The sequence below is a fragment of the Homarus americanus genome, unplaced genomic scaffold (assembly GCF_018991925.1).
Source record: "Homarus americanus isolate GMGI-L3 unplaced genomic scaffold, GMGI_Hamer_2.0 scaffold55640, whole genome shotgun sequence".
Lineage (NCBI taxonomy): Eukaryota > Metazoa > Arthropoda > Malacostraca > Decapoda > Nephropidae > Homarus > Homarus americanus.
In genome coordinates, this window is record NW_024713650.1 from 135731 (window position 1) to 152921 (window position 17191).

A 17191-nucleotide genomic window follows, 5' to 3' on the forward strand; every position below is an offset into this window, starting at 1 on the left:
AAGTGTTTAGTACATATAGTACAGTACTTAAAAAACAAGGGTGAAAAAGAATTGGCCACTGACTACATTAGCTGTAAGGGCTAGATAAAAGTATTTCTCAATGCTGGTTAGTCAGAAAGAGCATTCAGTGGATTAATAACTGCAGTTTAAAAATAATATAAATAAAAGAGAGTAACATATACAGTACAGCACTTAGTGTCTCTCCTTGACTGAGTTTTTATCCTCAAATCATTAAGCCCAAAATGTTAACAGACAAACAGCACCAAACTATCAAACAAAGCACAAACTGTATATCAAAAGAGAACTTCCTTCCCCCAATGACAAGTTACCTTTATAATAATACACTGTATGTATCACTGAAACCCACTAAACTTTGACCAGATTCGTGCTCACAACATTATCATCTAGAAATGATACACATATGATTGAAGTATTATCATCTTCACAGGAGTATATTAAAGGTTATGGCTGGGACACACAAGTGTGATGAACAAATGACAGCTGATTAGACTGGCGGGTGTAGACCAACATGCCCTACAATATATTTACTTTAGCTGCCACTAGGCACTTAATACTGTATAAATATCTATATAATAATAATAATAAGAGTGACCACCAGGTTTGTATGCAAAAGAGGGGAGAAGTAGACAGTATTATTGTATTATGGGTTCTTATAAAAATATATTTAATCATGTACTGTACAGTATATAATATCATGCAACTAACTAAAGTCTCTTAGTCAGCATATTTCCAAGCAAGGCAGCCCATAACAGGACAAGACCTACTGACAGCTGGATACCTGCTGCTCCTCTTCTGAGCCACCAAGGTGCTTATACTGTACTGTAGGTACATCTGCAGGTTCACCAGAATGATCATCTTCTGGTGCTGTGCATGTACTTAATCATCGCATGATACATTTATGCAACTAACCACATGACGTGATTCAGTAAACAATATCACAGGAACATGACTAAGTACTCAAGGCATGCCTAGGTTTACAAGTGATCATTACATGTAAGGAAATTTTAGTAGATTGGTGGGATCCCCAACATTATTCCAGATACAGTTCTTACTACAGTACACTGTACACAAAACTTTTGATATACATGTATTACAGTAATGTATTACCTAAAATAAAGAACAACAGAAACATACTTATGAGTGTTTGGTAGCAAGGGAAACACAAGCGGATAATGGAAATTTTACTCTTGAGCACGTGATAGGAGTGTCATGAATGAGAGGACCCGATGTAGCTCTGCCCCATTTCTGGAGTCAAGAGATTTGTATAAGTAGCGGGTGATCTCACTGTGTCATTTACTCTTCTGAGGAAAACTGTAAGGTAGAAACACAGGTCAAGAGTAAAATATCTAACATCTAATTGTGTTTCCTTTTGTCACCATACTCCCTATCTGTTCAAATGAGTCATATGCTTATTGCTTATGATGACAAGTATCCCTCGTTATACAAATGGGTTAGGTTCCTTGAAAACCATTCATTAAGTGGATTTTCATATATTGAATAACATAACATAACCTGGACTTCTGACTTTGTGGATACTCTCCCTTAAGTCCATTTTCGGTTTGCAGTTGAGCATCTGTTGTTACAGACCTCGAATACTGTGGAAGAGATCTGCAGAATAGGCATAAGGAAGCTGGGTGAAGCATCCCGTAAGGTGCCATTTTGCACTCAGTCACGTAGTTAGATCTCCACAATGCACATCCCCTAAGCATGTAAAATAATGGAGTGAAAAAGAAAAATATCTGGGTGCATAACTGGGGAGAGGGAGTGGCAGAAGAGGAGGTTGGGAATGCTAGTTAGATTGAGAAAACATCACACCTTCCGCACTCCCTTTATACTGTAACAACAGTATGGAATTTCACCATAATTCCCATATTATTTAGGTTCATTTGGTGCCAGGTTAATAAAACATATCTTAAAATAAAACAGCTGATTGCCCACACCATCCCTCACAATGTCTTCATGCTTACCACAACATGTCTTCAGCACTTATTAAATATGCTGTGGCTATTATGTTGTCATCGGTTGAATAGCCTGATAGCCAGGCAATTCTGACGTGAACCCATAAACACATTAAGAACTACTTGTATACCTCTACAGTATACCTGTAGCTAGACCTATGTGTTGGTACCTTCTAAGGTCATCATTAAATATTGTCATAAATATAAATAAACTTTGCTTGTACAGTACATCTATATGTTTATACAGCATGCCTGTATAATTCGCGGTTTTTCATTTCGCGGATCACAATCTGGATGTACCCAAGAATGTCTGCGGATAGTTTTAAAGTTGCCAGCTGGTACGGGGCAGCGCGTGAGTTTTGTCCCAGGAGGCTGGCCCACGAGTGCTCCCACTTGATCCTCCTCAGTCCGAGATAAACACTTTTCCTTCTCGTGCGTGTGCTACTCTGCTCTCATAGCAACTGTGCTCTTCGTGCTTGTGATGGCTCCCAAATGCCCTCATCCAGCTGTGGGAAGGCGCCCAAACAAGTGAAGAGATAAAGAAGGTCACGACCCTAGTGGAGAAGATACAACTGCTGGACAAACTTAGGAGTGGCCAAAGCTTTGCTGCGTGTGACCGGGAGTATGGCATCAACGAATCAACTGTCCGTTACACTAAGAAGAAGGAGAAGGATATTCATAATGCCGTTGCCCTAAGTGCCCTTTCTTCTTCCAAGCTAGCCACTAATGTGAGGGATACAGCTATGGTGAAGATGGCGAAAGCTCTTAACATCTGGATTGAGGACTTTGACTGCCGCCACATCCTTCTCAGCCAGAAGTTTATCCGTGACAAAGCCAAGGTCCTGTATGACCGATTCCGTGCTGAGGAAGGTGGTGCTAGTGCTGGTGGTTCTGGTGATACCACAAACAAAGGATTTAATGCCAATAAGGGGTGGTTTGAGTATTTCAAGAAGCTCTACAACCTGCACAACTTGAGGATCACTGGTGAGTCAGCCTCAGTGGATGATGTAGCAGCAAGGGAGCATCCTGTATTCTTCGCTGAGATTATACGGGAGAAGGGCTACAAGCCGGAGCAGGTTTTTAATGCTGATGAAACTGGCTTGTGGTAGAAGAAGATGCCAGCCAGGACGTTCATTTCCAAGGAAGAAAAGAGTGTACCGGGCTTCGAGGTGGCCAAAGATCGTGTCTCTCTCTTGCTATGTGGCAATGCTACAGGACACATGATGTCCATGTTGCTGTACCGTGCCTAGTGTCTGCGTGCACTCAAGAACAAAGGCATGCACCTTCTCCCAGTTTTCTACCACCACAAAAAGAAAGCCTGGATGACGGCAGTGTTGTTGACTGACTGGTTTCACAACTGTTTTTTGAGGGAAGTCAAGGATTACCTGCAGGAGAGTGTCTGGAGTTAAAGGTCCTTCTCATGATCGACAACTGCCCTGGTCACCCCGAGGCCCTCAAGGTTGCAACAAAAATGTTGAAGTGATCTTTCTGCCCAAAACCACAACATCATTGCTCCAACCACTCAACCAGGGAGGCATTGCTGTCTTCAAGGCCAAGTACATGACCCATACCTTCAGCAGGTCTTGGATTAGGACACATGGGATGGTGCCGAGTCAACGCGGGAAATGTGGAAGAAGTTCTCCATTGCAGACTGCATCTCCTTCATCCAGCAGTGCCATGATGACCTGACAGCCCTCTGTGTTAACTCCTACTGGAGGGCCTTGTGGCCAGAGGTGGTGAATGACTTTGCTGGCTTCTCCACAGTTGACCAGGATATGCAATACATCGTCCAGCTTGCCCGTCAAGTGGGAGGTGCAAGAGGAGCTCCTGGGTCATGTTGGGGAAGAGCTGGCCAAGCTTGTCGAGGAGCAGCGTCGTGACGATGAAGAGGAAGAAGAAGAAGGTGAAGTGGAGGAGGTGCCCACCTTAACTGTCACGAGCCTCAACAGGTGCTTGCTGGCTAGTAGGGCACTCGTGGACATGTTTTTCGATGTCGATCCTACTATCGAGAGATCAGTCAATTTCAAGAGAGGGATGGTGCAGCTCCTGACTCCTTATAAGGAAATACTAAATAAACTCAAATGCCAGGTTGTCCAATCTCCATGTTGTTCTTGCCTTCGTCCACTCCAAGCCCTATACCTTCTACACTTGCAAGAGAGCCACAACCTCCTGTTCGTGTACCTCCTCCTCCTGACTCTGATTTCGACTTGGACGACCCTCCTCCTGCCGCTCCCAGCTCTGACCTCCCTCCGCACTCCTCTGCCTTATCATCATCATCATATTCATCAGTGGCAGGAGAGAGGAAAATGGGCACTACACAAACAGCCAGCATGGAATGGTGAGTGTTAATCTATTTCTTTATAACAGTTGTCATTTTTTTTGGGTGGGAATATTAATTCATTTACTCTAGTAATGATACAATGTTTTCTATTATATTATTATAGGAAAATGAATAGTTTATATAATTTGTTTATCACTGAGCCCTTATCATTTTCATAGTAGACTAGAAAATATGTTTTTCTACCATACGTACTGGTAATGGGAGCAGTTGTAGCTCTCCTTGCTCCCTGCCATATTTCACTGGATTTACTGTTATTAATAGTGTTTACTGATAGATTAGTGCTTAACAGTGATTAATCATGTCATTGTAGCTAGGTTAGCTCATCATTGTAACCACCGGGCTACTGGGCCAAGCTGTGAGGTGTTAAGGTTTTTTCAACTTATATTTTTGGGTAGGTATATGTAACCTTCATTTATTTTTACTCATTTACATGCACACACCATCCTACATACATATTGTGAGAACTTGTACAGCATTACACCACAATTCATGTTGGGTTGGCTATATGGCTATGAAAGAAATTCTGTAAGTTTGATCTACATATCAACCTGGAGATCAGCCCCCCTTCCCCAGCTTATATTACCTGAAGATTAAACACCCTAAATCATACCTAATCCCCCCACGATGGCTGTAGAGTCCAGTTCTTGATGCAATTGAAGTCTCCCAGAAGAGAACCTGCACAAAAGTAGATATACTGTTTGAGAGAGGCATTGGGGTTGTGCTGAAACTAACTCCACTATCTTGACTGTAAGGAGGTTGCGGTGCTGGTGGGAGTGGCAGTGTGGTGGTGAGGGTGGGTGGTAGTGGTAAGGTGGGTGGTGGTAGTGGTGGTGGTGGTGGTTGTGCTATGGTGGTGTGGTGGCAGTGTGGTAGTGGTGGTGGTGTGGTGGCAGTGTGGTAGTGGTGGTGGTGTGGTGGCAGTGTAATGGTGGGGTGGCGGTGTGGTAGTGGTAGTGGTGGTCGTGCTGTGATGGTGGTGTGGTGACTGTGGTAGTGATGGTGTGGTGGCAGTGGTGGTGGTGTGTTGGTAGTGGGGGCAGTGGTGGGAGTGCGGGTGGCAGTGTAGTAGTAGAGGTGTTGGTATGTTGGTGGGGGTGTGGCAGTGATGGTAGGGTGGGTGATGTGGTATTCTTTTTTATTCCAAGCTGACTGTGAAAAGCTGCAGAAGGATCTCTGTGAGCTCCAAGAATGGTCGAAGAAATGGCTGCTGAGATTCAATGTCACGAAGTGTAAGAGGATGCATCTGAGACGTATGATACGCCTCCTTACCGTTGGTACGCCCCAGGTGCATCCTCTTACTTGGAGATGGTGGACGGTCGCCCCACAAGGGGTCACAACTCAAGATTGAAGAAGCAGTAAGTCCAGAAAACTGTGAGGGCAGACTTTTTCGGAGTGAGAGTTGTGAACTCTTGGAACAATCTACCAGAAAGTGTTGTGACGGCACCGAGTGTGAGTTCTTTCAAGACCAGACTTAACCAACAATGGAGCGGGTTCAGGTACATTCAGGAGCCGGTGCGTGCCCAGTACTTGTCAACAGTGCGTAACAGAGACGTTGTAGTGGATTCTTCCCCTACAACCGCCGTTTGTCGCTGACTAGCCGATCCTCTTCGAATTCCCCAGCTTACGCCTTGTGGTCTAGGTCGGCAACCAGTGCCGCCTAACAATGGCGGAGGTCAACTATCAAGCCTCGCCTACCTCCGCTATATAAGACCTCACATCACCGTGACCTACTTACCTCTTCTAGCTCAGCCGCAGCAAGCAACACCTCCTCCTCTGCTCCTGCCTTGCGGCTCCCGCTCTCGCCGGCGACTATGGTGTCCCACAAGCTGCGTGTCCTCCTCTGAGCATTCTCACCAACCAGCTCTCTCTACTCCACGCTTGGACACACGCTGCCACTCCTCAGCTGCATTGCACATCCAATACAACATGTATACAGAGAGCACATTGTGAGTTTCCTTTCTCCAACCCATCCTCAGTGTGAACCAATATCTCATAACCCCACAATATTATGTACCTAATGAACTATATTAATCAACACCTATTAATCTTATTAATATAAATGATGTTAAATGACTCGGTTTATTTAATAATCTTCCAATCCCTTTCATAACTTAAAATTTGACTCACTACAGCCTACCATTGCTTCTTTGTGTGTTTTTTTAACCGACACAGATCACGACTTTTACGTTAATTGTGTTTGCTTCAAGGTCGTTCTCTGAATGTCTAGGATGTAGGTGGTGGTAGGTGAAGAGGATAAAAGAAAAGGAAAAGTAACAGAGACGTGACTGATCGCCCAAGCTGCTAACGAGTCAATCAGTTGTGAAAATAAAAGTAAAAGTGGGTGTGGGTGGTTGAAACAATGGTTGGTATTGCAGTTTCGGCCATTACACGGATATCAGTACCTGTAGTAATCTACCACTCTACTCAGCATTACCACATTTGTGATCTTTGGCATCATTGTTGTGGGAGACGGTCATATACTCTGGCTTAGGTCTCCCTACAGTGTCTTCAATGTATTGTATGTAAGTTATAGTGTGGGGTTATGAGATATTGGTTCACACTCAGGATGGGTTGGAGAAAGGAAACTCACAATGTGCTCTCTGTTTACATGTTGTATTGGATGTACAATGCAGCTTGGTGCTGGGGAGTGGCAGCGTGTGTCCAAGCGTGGAGTAGAGAGAGCTGGTTGGTGAGGGTGCTCAGAGGAGGACACGCAGCTTGTGGGACGCGCTTTGTCGCCGGCGGGAGCGAGGGCCACCAGACAGGAGCGGAGGAGGTGTTGCTTGCTGGTGGCTGTAGGAAGAAAGAGGGCGGTCACGGCCACGTGAGGTCTTATATAGCGGGGGTAGGCGTGGCTTGATAGTTGACCTCCGCTTTGTTAGGCGGCGCTGGTTACCGCCCTAGACCACGAGGCGTACGCTGGGGAACTGGGGAATTCGAAGAAGGTCGGCTATTCAGCGACAAACGGCGCTTGTAGGGGAGGAATCCACTACAATACCAAATGAATCAACTAAGGAAAACAAGTTGAAGTGGCATCTGCAGACAGTTCATCCAAATCTCATTAAATACAGCGACGCTACCGATTACAGATATTGATAATGACAAGTCTCAAAATTAATGTAGCAACGAGACATTCCACAGCACGTCGCCGGGGGTGTGTTGTTTGCTCATGGGGACTCATGGCTGTTGGCTAGTGAGGTGACGCAGCAGCTCTCTGGATAGTGGCCAAGATAACACCTACAGTATATTTAGAAGGGAATAACTACACCCTCCGCATCATGTAAAACTGATAAGCAAAGTACAGTAATCGTTATTTAACTGCCAATTAGTCTGCATTTAATGTATGGCAGAAATTAAGCAACGCAAGTCATTCTGTAATACTGTACGCATATTCATTATTCACTCCTGAATTCCAGGAAGATTTCAGAATACGAAAAATACATCATGGATCACTGAAGCACGAAGTTAACAAAGCACGGCCTTGAAGTGTTTTCCGAAAATAAAATGTAGTTTCCTGTTAAAAGGTCTTCCTGGAAAACAAACGGCAAACGTGATATATATATATATATATACTGTATATATATATATATATATATATATATATATATATATATATATGCTGGCTCATGAGCAAAGTCATCAAGAACAAAGGGGGGGGGGATTGAAATATATACTGAATTCCTTCCATGTGCTAAGGAATTTATATTTTTTTGTTACATAAACATTTGACATTTGCTGCCACTGTCATACGGTAACTGAAGTGTTCAACTGGTGCAATCTGGTAGCTTTTTAACTTATACCAGTTATTCGGGTTATATTAATGGATTATATATTACTTAAAGATAAAATTTTATATATTTACTTTCTATTATTCGATGAAGTAAGGAATTTGAATAGTATAAAATACGTTTTATTTGTTTCAGATAACTATATTTGGGTGATATAATTAATTCAAGGCAGAAAACTTGATAACACAACCGGGCTTTAAGAGTTGGTGTAATGTTGTTTTAATGGGAGGAAGACGAAGAAGCAACAGGTAGGTGTGTCCACCCTTAACAACTGAAAGATGTATTTGATGCTTGTACTACTCAGTTTATAACATAAGGAGTTCATGTAGGTGTGTGCGGACAGGAAACAGTTTGTAGGTATTTGAATGAAATCGTGACAGTAATCAGGATGTGTGTTGGGTAAAAGAAGGCAACAGATTAATTATTGAAGCTTCCTGTTCATATACAACATATGTAAAGCTGTTAACTCTTTTAGTAAGTGTATACATAAGTAATTGTGTTTAAGTTTTGTGTGTGGTGGTAGACTGTATACACTTGAGAAAAGATATGTACAGTAAGTAATATTGTCGGAAAACAAACGTTGGTAAAAATTCAGACTAAATCATGGGTAATGGTGTATAGGTTAGGTTACTCATGTTAGGAGCAACTTTGGTAGTTTCTAAGAACAGCACTACCACCAGAAGGAGCTGTTCAATTTAATTTTTTTTGTCACATTCTTATCATTGGTAAATTTTTACTTTAGGTCATAACTCATTAGGGGTTGGCCAATATGATTTTCCAGTTAATTTTGATGTATTTAAACGAATCTAACCGTCATTTTTGGCGGAAATTGCTCGTTTTTGCCCCACAATAATAGGGGAGACCCAGGGAAATTGGGGTTTTTGGGTGGGGAGAAAACGAAAACGAGTCATCTAACCTAACCCCTAGCCGGGGGCTCCACCCCCGGACCCCCGGTAGGCCTAGCTTAGACTAACCTAAATGTGTCAGTAGTTAAAAGCTTTGGGGGGCGCCATGTCCGAAAGTACAATACCTTAGTTAGATGTGGAAGGACCAGGGATACGTAAGAATTGGATAAAATGTTCGTCTTTCTCATAAAACTCTGCAATAAACTTGAAATAATTGTAGGAGCACAAATGACAACCAACCTCCACCACTGCCATTGTGAGACTGGTCAATGAAATTATCCAGGCTGCTTCCTTTGAAAAAAATCAAATGTGAGTTGGTAAAAAAAAATTTGCGTGATCATATCGATACATCATTGGTCACGACTGGATGACATCAGTCAATATTGCGCATACGTGATGTGCCGTTAACATCTCCACAGAAACGAAGGCTGAAAACTACGTAAAATCAATTAAATTCAATTGTGTCACTATTATCCATTTCCGCCATGTATATATGGGGTTCAAGATGCTCAGAATAGTGAGATCTAAATTTTTCAATAGTTTATAACTTTTGGGCACACTATTCTAAATTAAAATAATGCCTTATCATTATACAAGAGAAATATCCATGAGCTGGAACACTTGTTGCAGAGCCCTTCCACGAATGAGAGATTTCCAGGTAACGAGACAACTCTCTCAACCCTGAAAATATCCCCCATCCCTGGAATTTTTCTGGGTACTGAGAAAAGTTTCTTGGAATTCTCCGTCCCCCGACTAGGAAGTTAGGTAATGTATAGGCAGGTTTCTTTGTTTGGTTAGGTCAGGTTCTATTAAATGTCGCCTCTTTTAGAATACTTAATATAATGATCAGAACATCTGTGAAAAAATGAACGATATCAAACGACTTTTTTCAGTCGATTTATAGTACTGTGATCCCTCGGTTAACGAAATTTCGGTTAACGAATTACCTTCCATAAGATTCTTCACTTCGGTTAACAAGCAATCCCTCGGTTAACGAGTTTCTTACGAGCCGACCTCAACAAGTTTCGCCTGCAATTTAGCTGCCCACCAGCTGTAGTATTAGTCCGCCAATACAGTAATCGGTTTTAGGGCTTAAATTCCTTACCATTTTAGTAAATATCAAGAAGGTTGTACTATTCAATAATTTTAAAAGTTTTATATTAATTTTTTTAGTAATTTTAACAATTATTGAACATAATTTAAGTACAGGAAACTTTTTTTTTTGCGCGCCAAACAGCCTCTCAACACACCAAGCTTGGCGTCAGTTTGTTTACCAGCTCAGAGGAAGGAACATCTTGTTTGAGACTCTTCAACATAAACTCTTTTTTTCTGTTTCCAGTCAAATTATTGGTCATTTTGAAATATATTTTACATATTGATAATATATAGTGCAGTGCAGTGTTGATTTGAAGAAAATAATTTTGAATTACACCAAGTGAACTAAAATTTTATGGGTGAAATGGCAGCATGGGGTGACTTCTCTTCCACCCCCACTGCCTTCTCTTTTCCCTTCTCCTCCACCCCCACTTCTAATTCCCATCATCATCATCATCATCATCAACCAGGAGCCTTCTACATGCACACCTCAAAGTAAGTGTACTTTATTGCATTTATTTTTAGTTTGTTTGTAATTTTCGGTGAGCTGGAATCAATTACCCAAAAATCCATTGAAACAATGGTTTCGGTTAACAAATTTTTCGGTTAATGAGCAACCTTCTGGAACGAATTGTGCTCGTTAACCGAAGGACCACTGTACAGCAATCCCTCGGTTAACGAGTTTCTTATGAGGCGACCTCAACAAGTTTCGCTTGCACTTGGCGGTCAACCAGCTGTAGTATTAGTGCGCCAATACAGTAATTGGTTCTAGGGCTTAAATTCCTTATTATTTTAGTAAATATCAAGAAGTTTATACTAGTATTCAATAATTTTAAAAGTTTAATATTAAATTTTTTAGTCATTTTACCAATTATTGAACGTAATTGAAGGTAAAGTGACTAGTTTTATGCGCGCCATCCAGCCTCTCAACGCACCATACAGGCGTTAGTCTTTGTGTCTTTTCAGTGGAGGTAACATCTTGCTTGAGACTCTCTTCAATTAAACTCTTTTTTTTCTGTGTTTGCAAGCAAATTATTGGTCATTTTGAAATTTATTTTACATATTGACAATATATAATGCAGTGCAGTGTTGATTTAAAGAAAATAATCTTGAATTACACCAAGAGAACTAAAATTTTATGGATGAAATGGTGCCATAGGGTGACTTCTCTTCCACCCCAATGCCTTCTCGTCTCCCTTCTCCTCCACCCCCATTCTAATTCCCATCATCATCATCATCCTGGAGCCTTCTACATACACACCTCAAAGTAAGTGTACTTTTCTACATTTTTTGTTGAATTTAGGCAATTTTCGGTGAGCTGGAACCAATTACTCAAAAAACCATTGAAACAATGGTTTCGGTTAACGAGTTTTACGGTTATCGAGCAACCTTCTAGAACAGATTGTGCTCGTTAACCGAGGGACCACTGTAGACCTTAATTAGATATAATGGGTATTTTTTTGTGTTTAATGATAATGTTATCATTGCAATCAATAGCTTAGACAATTCTAAGACACTTTTCTTCTATGATATTTCCCTCGTAAACAACCTGGAACCGAGATATTTAATATGCTGGGGTACGTTTAGGAAATTTGGTAAGGTTAGGTAGTTTTGGTTGGTTAGGATAACTTAATTAGTAATACATGGTTGATAGCTCCAACCAAACCTGTCTAACCTCACTTTACTTCCTAATTGTACCCCCAGCCTATTAAATATCTCGGTTCTAAGTTGTTTCCGAGGGAAACATCATAGTTGTCTAAACTATTGATTGCAAAGATAAAATTTCCAAGATTCGGTTGGTGGCTACAAATGATATACAGGTGATGATGGGGATAGGGACCTCAAAAAGCCATCATTGAATGGTTGATCATATATTGATATTAATAACTTATGGGGAAAATTCTTTTCCGTTCCTGAGACCCTGATGAGCCAAATAAGTTTTATTGTATATCCTGATGCTATAATGATTAAATAATGTCTAAATAACTCAAATAATCTATAAATAGACATAAAAACTATAAATCTATACAAAATAAAGACAATAACATTAAATTTATATAAAATAAAGATTTATTTTCATTGCTTTACATGATATGCACATGGACAGAAGTAAGTTGCGATCCCCCAGCTGTCACTACAAGTAGGTATAATGAATATTTTCCTGAATAGCATTGTACACATAAATGATGACATACCAGCTACTCATACATTATATAATTTACCAGTAATTGAGATAAGGCGAACAAGCCCAACCTACCTAACTTACCTATCCTAGGTTAGCTTAGGTAGATTAGGTTAGATTAAGTAGGTTGTTTCATCTTGTCTCAGATAAATCATAGTATGAATGGGTGAGCCTAGGACAAATTTAAATACCTGTACTGTAATTTTAGAGGGAATTTATATTATCACAGCTGCTTTATGCAGAGGGTACTGTACTCTTGTATTAGTTGAACTGAAGTGACACAGAACATGTATTAGAACAGTTGGAGTTTATGATGGCTATGTATCATTGAAATATATCCACTTTAGTTGCAGTACAGTATTTGATAAAATCCTGATTAAAGCTTCTTACCTTGAACCTTATCTGGCATACCAATAAAAAGCTAATCTTCAGCTTCCTGTGCACTTTGCTATTGCCTCTTTCTCATCTTTTGTTCTGGCTGACTGATTCCCTCCTTGTGGATGTTTTGAGGGGATTCTTAATATCTTCAGTTCATTTCAGAATTCAAAAACACATACTGGTACCTTAGTTATGCCGGTATGTTATGTTCTTATAATTTTATGGTCATATTGGCTCCTTTTGGTCATTTTAAAAATTATTTCTTGCCTGACATCACATCAGTGATTTCCATTGAATTTTAAAGCACGTGCTCATGCCTTGTTGTCTTCTAGTGTATTGTACAGTTTTAGGGTGATGTTGCTTTTCTTTAATTTTTTTGGAACCAATAGTATGCATTATTAACCCATTGGGCACTAGGGCTTTCCCTGTATTGAATAAAATTGTCTGGTGTTAACCAAATAAAATATTAAAAGTAATCTCTAGATTTTTGGGTTTATAGAACACTTTTAAAAAATCCTCATTGATTAACATTAAATTTATAAAGTGTACAGCCTTGATTATGTGACTGGAGACTTTTTTTTTTTTTACTTCTGGCCTTATACATGATCTTGCTCTGCATACAGCAGAGTTCCCAGAATGCAGTGGCAATTAGCAATAGCGCCTTCTGCTTTCAAATGGGTGTTATTTACACAGGTCCTAGTTATTGTTTGCTCTGTTTGATAAGATGAAAATTTCAGGGCATACACAAGGGGTAGTTTACTAAGATCTCCATTTCTAGTATGTAATTTGTATTCCCATTAAGAGGGAGATACTGTACTATGCTTTCAATCTTCTCATATCTCTTCCATCTTTGATTGGCACATATTGGTACATGCTATTTATATGTGAGACCTTCTGCTTTAAATCTTCTTGGAAACTCTCCTTCTGCCAGTATTATGAGTGCACTATATATTAAATGTTGTATATTGCCAGTTTGCTGACCTAACTTAGGGCCAATTGCAAGAACAGTCGTGGGGTGTACGACGCCATTTACGATGACCTTCTTGCCCTGATCTTGTTTCAGTTGTACCACTCTTTTGAAACTCTGGAGAGATCTCGAAGTTTTGATATTTTGAGTACAGCACTATCACCAGGAAACTTGTTTCGAGACTCCTCCAAATCTTTGAAAAGTGCAGAATTCCATGTGTTAAAGGCGATATTGCTGAAAAAAGACCAGGGCAAGAAGGTCATCGTAAATGGCGCCGTACACCCCATAACCGTTCTTGCAATTGGCCCTTACTACTAGCTACTGACTCCATTTAAAGTTATTTGACATATTGCCAGTATTGTACAGTATTTCATGATGGATACAACATAACTGAGGGAAGGAATACAGTACAGTATTGTACAAGCTTGATTCACATGTCATCTTTTGTACAGGTTGATTTTTTTATTCGAGAGCGCTAAATAATTCCATACACCAAAAACTATATATCAGTTATGAACCTAATATTTTCTGTAAATATAACTTAATATTACAGAAAGACGTGACATGATCCTGAAAGTTATCAGGTATCATGTGATTTATCACATGACCCATCAGTGGCATTTAATGGTTTTTACTCAGTCACGGCATGGCGCTCACAACACACAAACACGACCAACAAACACTGAGCGCCATGCCGTGACTGAGTAAAAACCATTAAATGCCACTGATGGGTCATGTGATAAATCACATGATACCTGATAACTTTCAGGATCATGTCACGTCTTTCTGTAATATTAAGTTATATTTACAGAAAATATTAGGTTCATAACTGATATATAGTTTTTGGTGTATGGAATTATTTAGCGCTCTCGAATAACAAAATCACCCTATACCCGTATAGGGGTACCATAGATACAGGTAGCTAGTTTCTTAAGTGCTGATGTTTTATTTTATTAATGTTGTACAGTATAATTTCAGTATAGATTATGAAGGCAAGAATGTATAAGGAAGTATTGTCACATTACCAGTTATTTTTATAAGGCTTTAAAACATACAGTAAATAATTTAATTAATTGACACTAAACAATTGCAACTTTCAGAAATGGCAGGGGGTGTGTGCCCTTTCACGCTGACAAGGGAGTTGTTGTACCACACATTCCTGACTGGGGTCGTACTTTTGTTGGTTGTGACTCAGGGTATTCTTCTCGATGTCTACATCCTCAGCAATGATCACACTGCCATTAAAAACTACTTTTGGCTCATACCAGACTTTCTTTTGATATTTGCCTTTGTTGCTGCAATGTCAAGTGGTTATAAGAGTTGTAAACATGAGAGATCCTCAAAAGAGAATCCCAAGAGAAGTGACGCAGGCCACCGTAGAGGTAAAGTTCCGATACACGTGAAGATGCTGGGACTGTATTCTTTGCCAGTTTTTGTCTGGTTAGCATATTCTGGTTTATTGGTTGCTAAAGTTGTTATTATTTTTAAGTCTGAAATACCCAATAAGATAAGTACAAGTGATGCACTAAGTCCTCAGCTGTTGAAAATTGTACTATCATTAACTTTTGTGATCTTTGCCCTCCTTGTTGAAGGTCAGACTATGACAGAGGCCAACAGTGAACGTAAGCGCTACATACAATCTCTCTCTCATGGAACAGCTTTTGAGATTTTAGATTCAGTTACTTTCCTCTCCCTAATTATCCAGCCAGAATCTAAATTAGTGTTACCTTTGCACTTGGAAAATGCAGTGATTGCATTTTCTTCTATGAATTTTATTTTTCCAGCCATAGCTTTAGTTAAATTAAGTCGCAGTAATTATGGTCATAGTCCATTATGCTTAGTCTCTTCAATTACATACAAAATGTGCCATTTGTGGCTTATTAACTTCACCTACTTTGTCATTCGAATATACCTTTTGGCAGGCATATCACTTTCTGTATCTCCTTTTATTGTTAAAAATTTATACCATATATTTTCAATTATGAAATCAGTTTGGGTTGACTTCAAGCAGTTGCGATTAGTGATGGGGGACTACTTTGATAAACGGCGGCGTGTGTACACAGCAACAGAAGCAACTGGTGGGGCCAGTCTTAACACTGGCAATAGTAGCAATGATTGGACATCAGTCAGTGATAAGTTTGAAGAAATTGATCTCAAGCATGATGCTTAAAGTACCCAATGGTAATGAGGTACCTGTAATGGGGAATCTTTACATCTTAACCCTCTCGCACATGAGATAAGTTTTAAGTTTTCCAGTTCCAAGATCACATCTCTGAGGCCCCAAGGGCAGGCGAGACAGTGCACAGTGAATATTTTTTTTTTGCTTTATCGATAACCAAAAAATATACGTATACGTATATATATATATATATATACTGTACAGTATATAATATTTGTATTGGCATAAACCATATACAGTATCTTTGGCTTCATACCTGATTGCTCTGCACCATAGAAAAAATAATAATAATACAAGTACAGTACAGCATACTGTATAGCTATTTTTCGTCACTTATAATAAACATGGAAAAAAAACACCAATGTGTTCCCAACCTCCTAGTTCAATATTGTCTGAGTGAGCTTTTAAGTATTGTACTATAAATTGCTAGAAGCAGAATTTTATGAGCTTTCCAACACAGTAATCAGATTTCTGATCTGACCAATAGTTTTTGAGAAAAAAAATGATTCAAATGGTAAAAAGCTTTTTGTTTTTTTCGATTATTTTTGTGCCTATGTTTTATATCAATATAAATTATATTGCATTCTGTAGCCAACACTATAACAAAGAGAATGGTACTGATAAAGTTCATGTTAGGCAAGAAACTCAACCTCTTTCAGAGACTTTTTTTTTCAAGACTTTGTCACTATAACGAAGTTTTATAGCCTGATACGGTAACGGCTTTTGAAAACTAAACACTTAGCTGTAAATATGGAAAAAAAATATTACATCCCACAATCATCACTTCACTTCTCTAACACTAAAAATAAATTATTTGAGGGAGTAGGGTAAGCACTTTCATCCAGGAGTTATGGAAATTTAATTGGACACGGCTCACACTCATGGTCTGATTGCTGAGATTATGCTGCATATTTATCATTCCAGTCTTCCCTTCCTATTTGCCTCGAGAGTTGCCAATTAGTTTATTTGATAGAACTTACGTGCTATTATGACACATCAAAATTTGACGCAATTCTGTTGAAAACTTAAATTTTGGCAAATTTTTTAAAGTTTGGTGACTGGATTTGCGTTGCCTTGAAGTTGGTTTTATCGTGGATATGACGCGGATCGTATCACCATGTGCGAGAGGGGTAAAAGTCCCCAAAATACTGTATGTTTTAAATGACTTAGACTAGTTTTCCTTTATACTGTACCCTGTATTGTATTTTTATATCTATATAGATCTGTGACGTAACACTTGTAGCCAGAGTAGTCTATATTTTTTTCATGCAGCTTAATACTTTCCAGATGAGAACTTGTATATACAGTATATAACTGATTAAGAGAAGATTCAAGGTCTTATATGGTCCATTTAATAAATTGCATGGCTTCATTTAT

General features: G+C 39.5%; 1 protein-coding gene across 5 annotated transcripts; it reads left to right on the plus strand.

Annotated features, from left to right (window-relative positions):
- Positions 1-73: 73 nt before the first annotated feature.
- On the plus strand, positions 74-15972 carry LOC121872417. Of its 5 annotated transcripts, none has more exons than XM_042375170.1 (3): positions 7995-8356; positions 12216-12248; positions 14736-15972. In XM_042375170.1, exon 3 carries the CDS (start codon positions 14738-14740, stop codon positions 15803-15805), a length of 1068 nt encoding a protein of 355 aa, XP_042231104.1. In that variant the 5' UTR covers positions 7995-8356; positions 12216-12248; positions 14736-14737; the 3' UTR covers positions 15806-15972. The 5 variants fall into 5 exon arrangements, with proteins under 5 accessions (XP_042231121.1, XP_042231104.1, XP_042231113.1 ...); XM_042375196.1 differs by lacking the exon at positions 7995-8356 and adding an exon at positions 8966-9778; XM_042375187.1 differs by lacking the exons at positions 7995-8356; positions 12216-12248 and adding an exon at positions 74-826.
- Positions 15973-17191: the final 1219 nt, after the last annotated feature.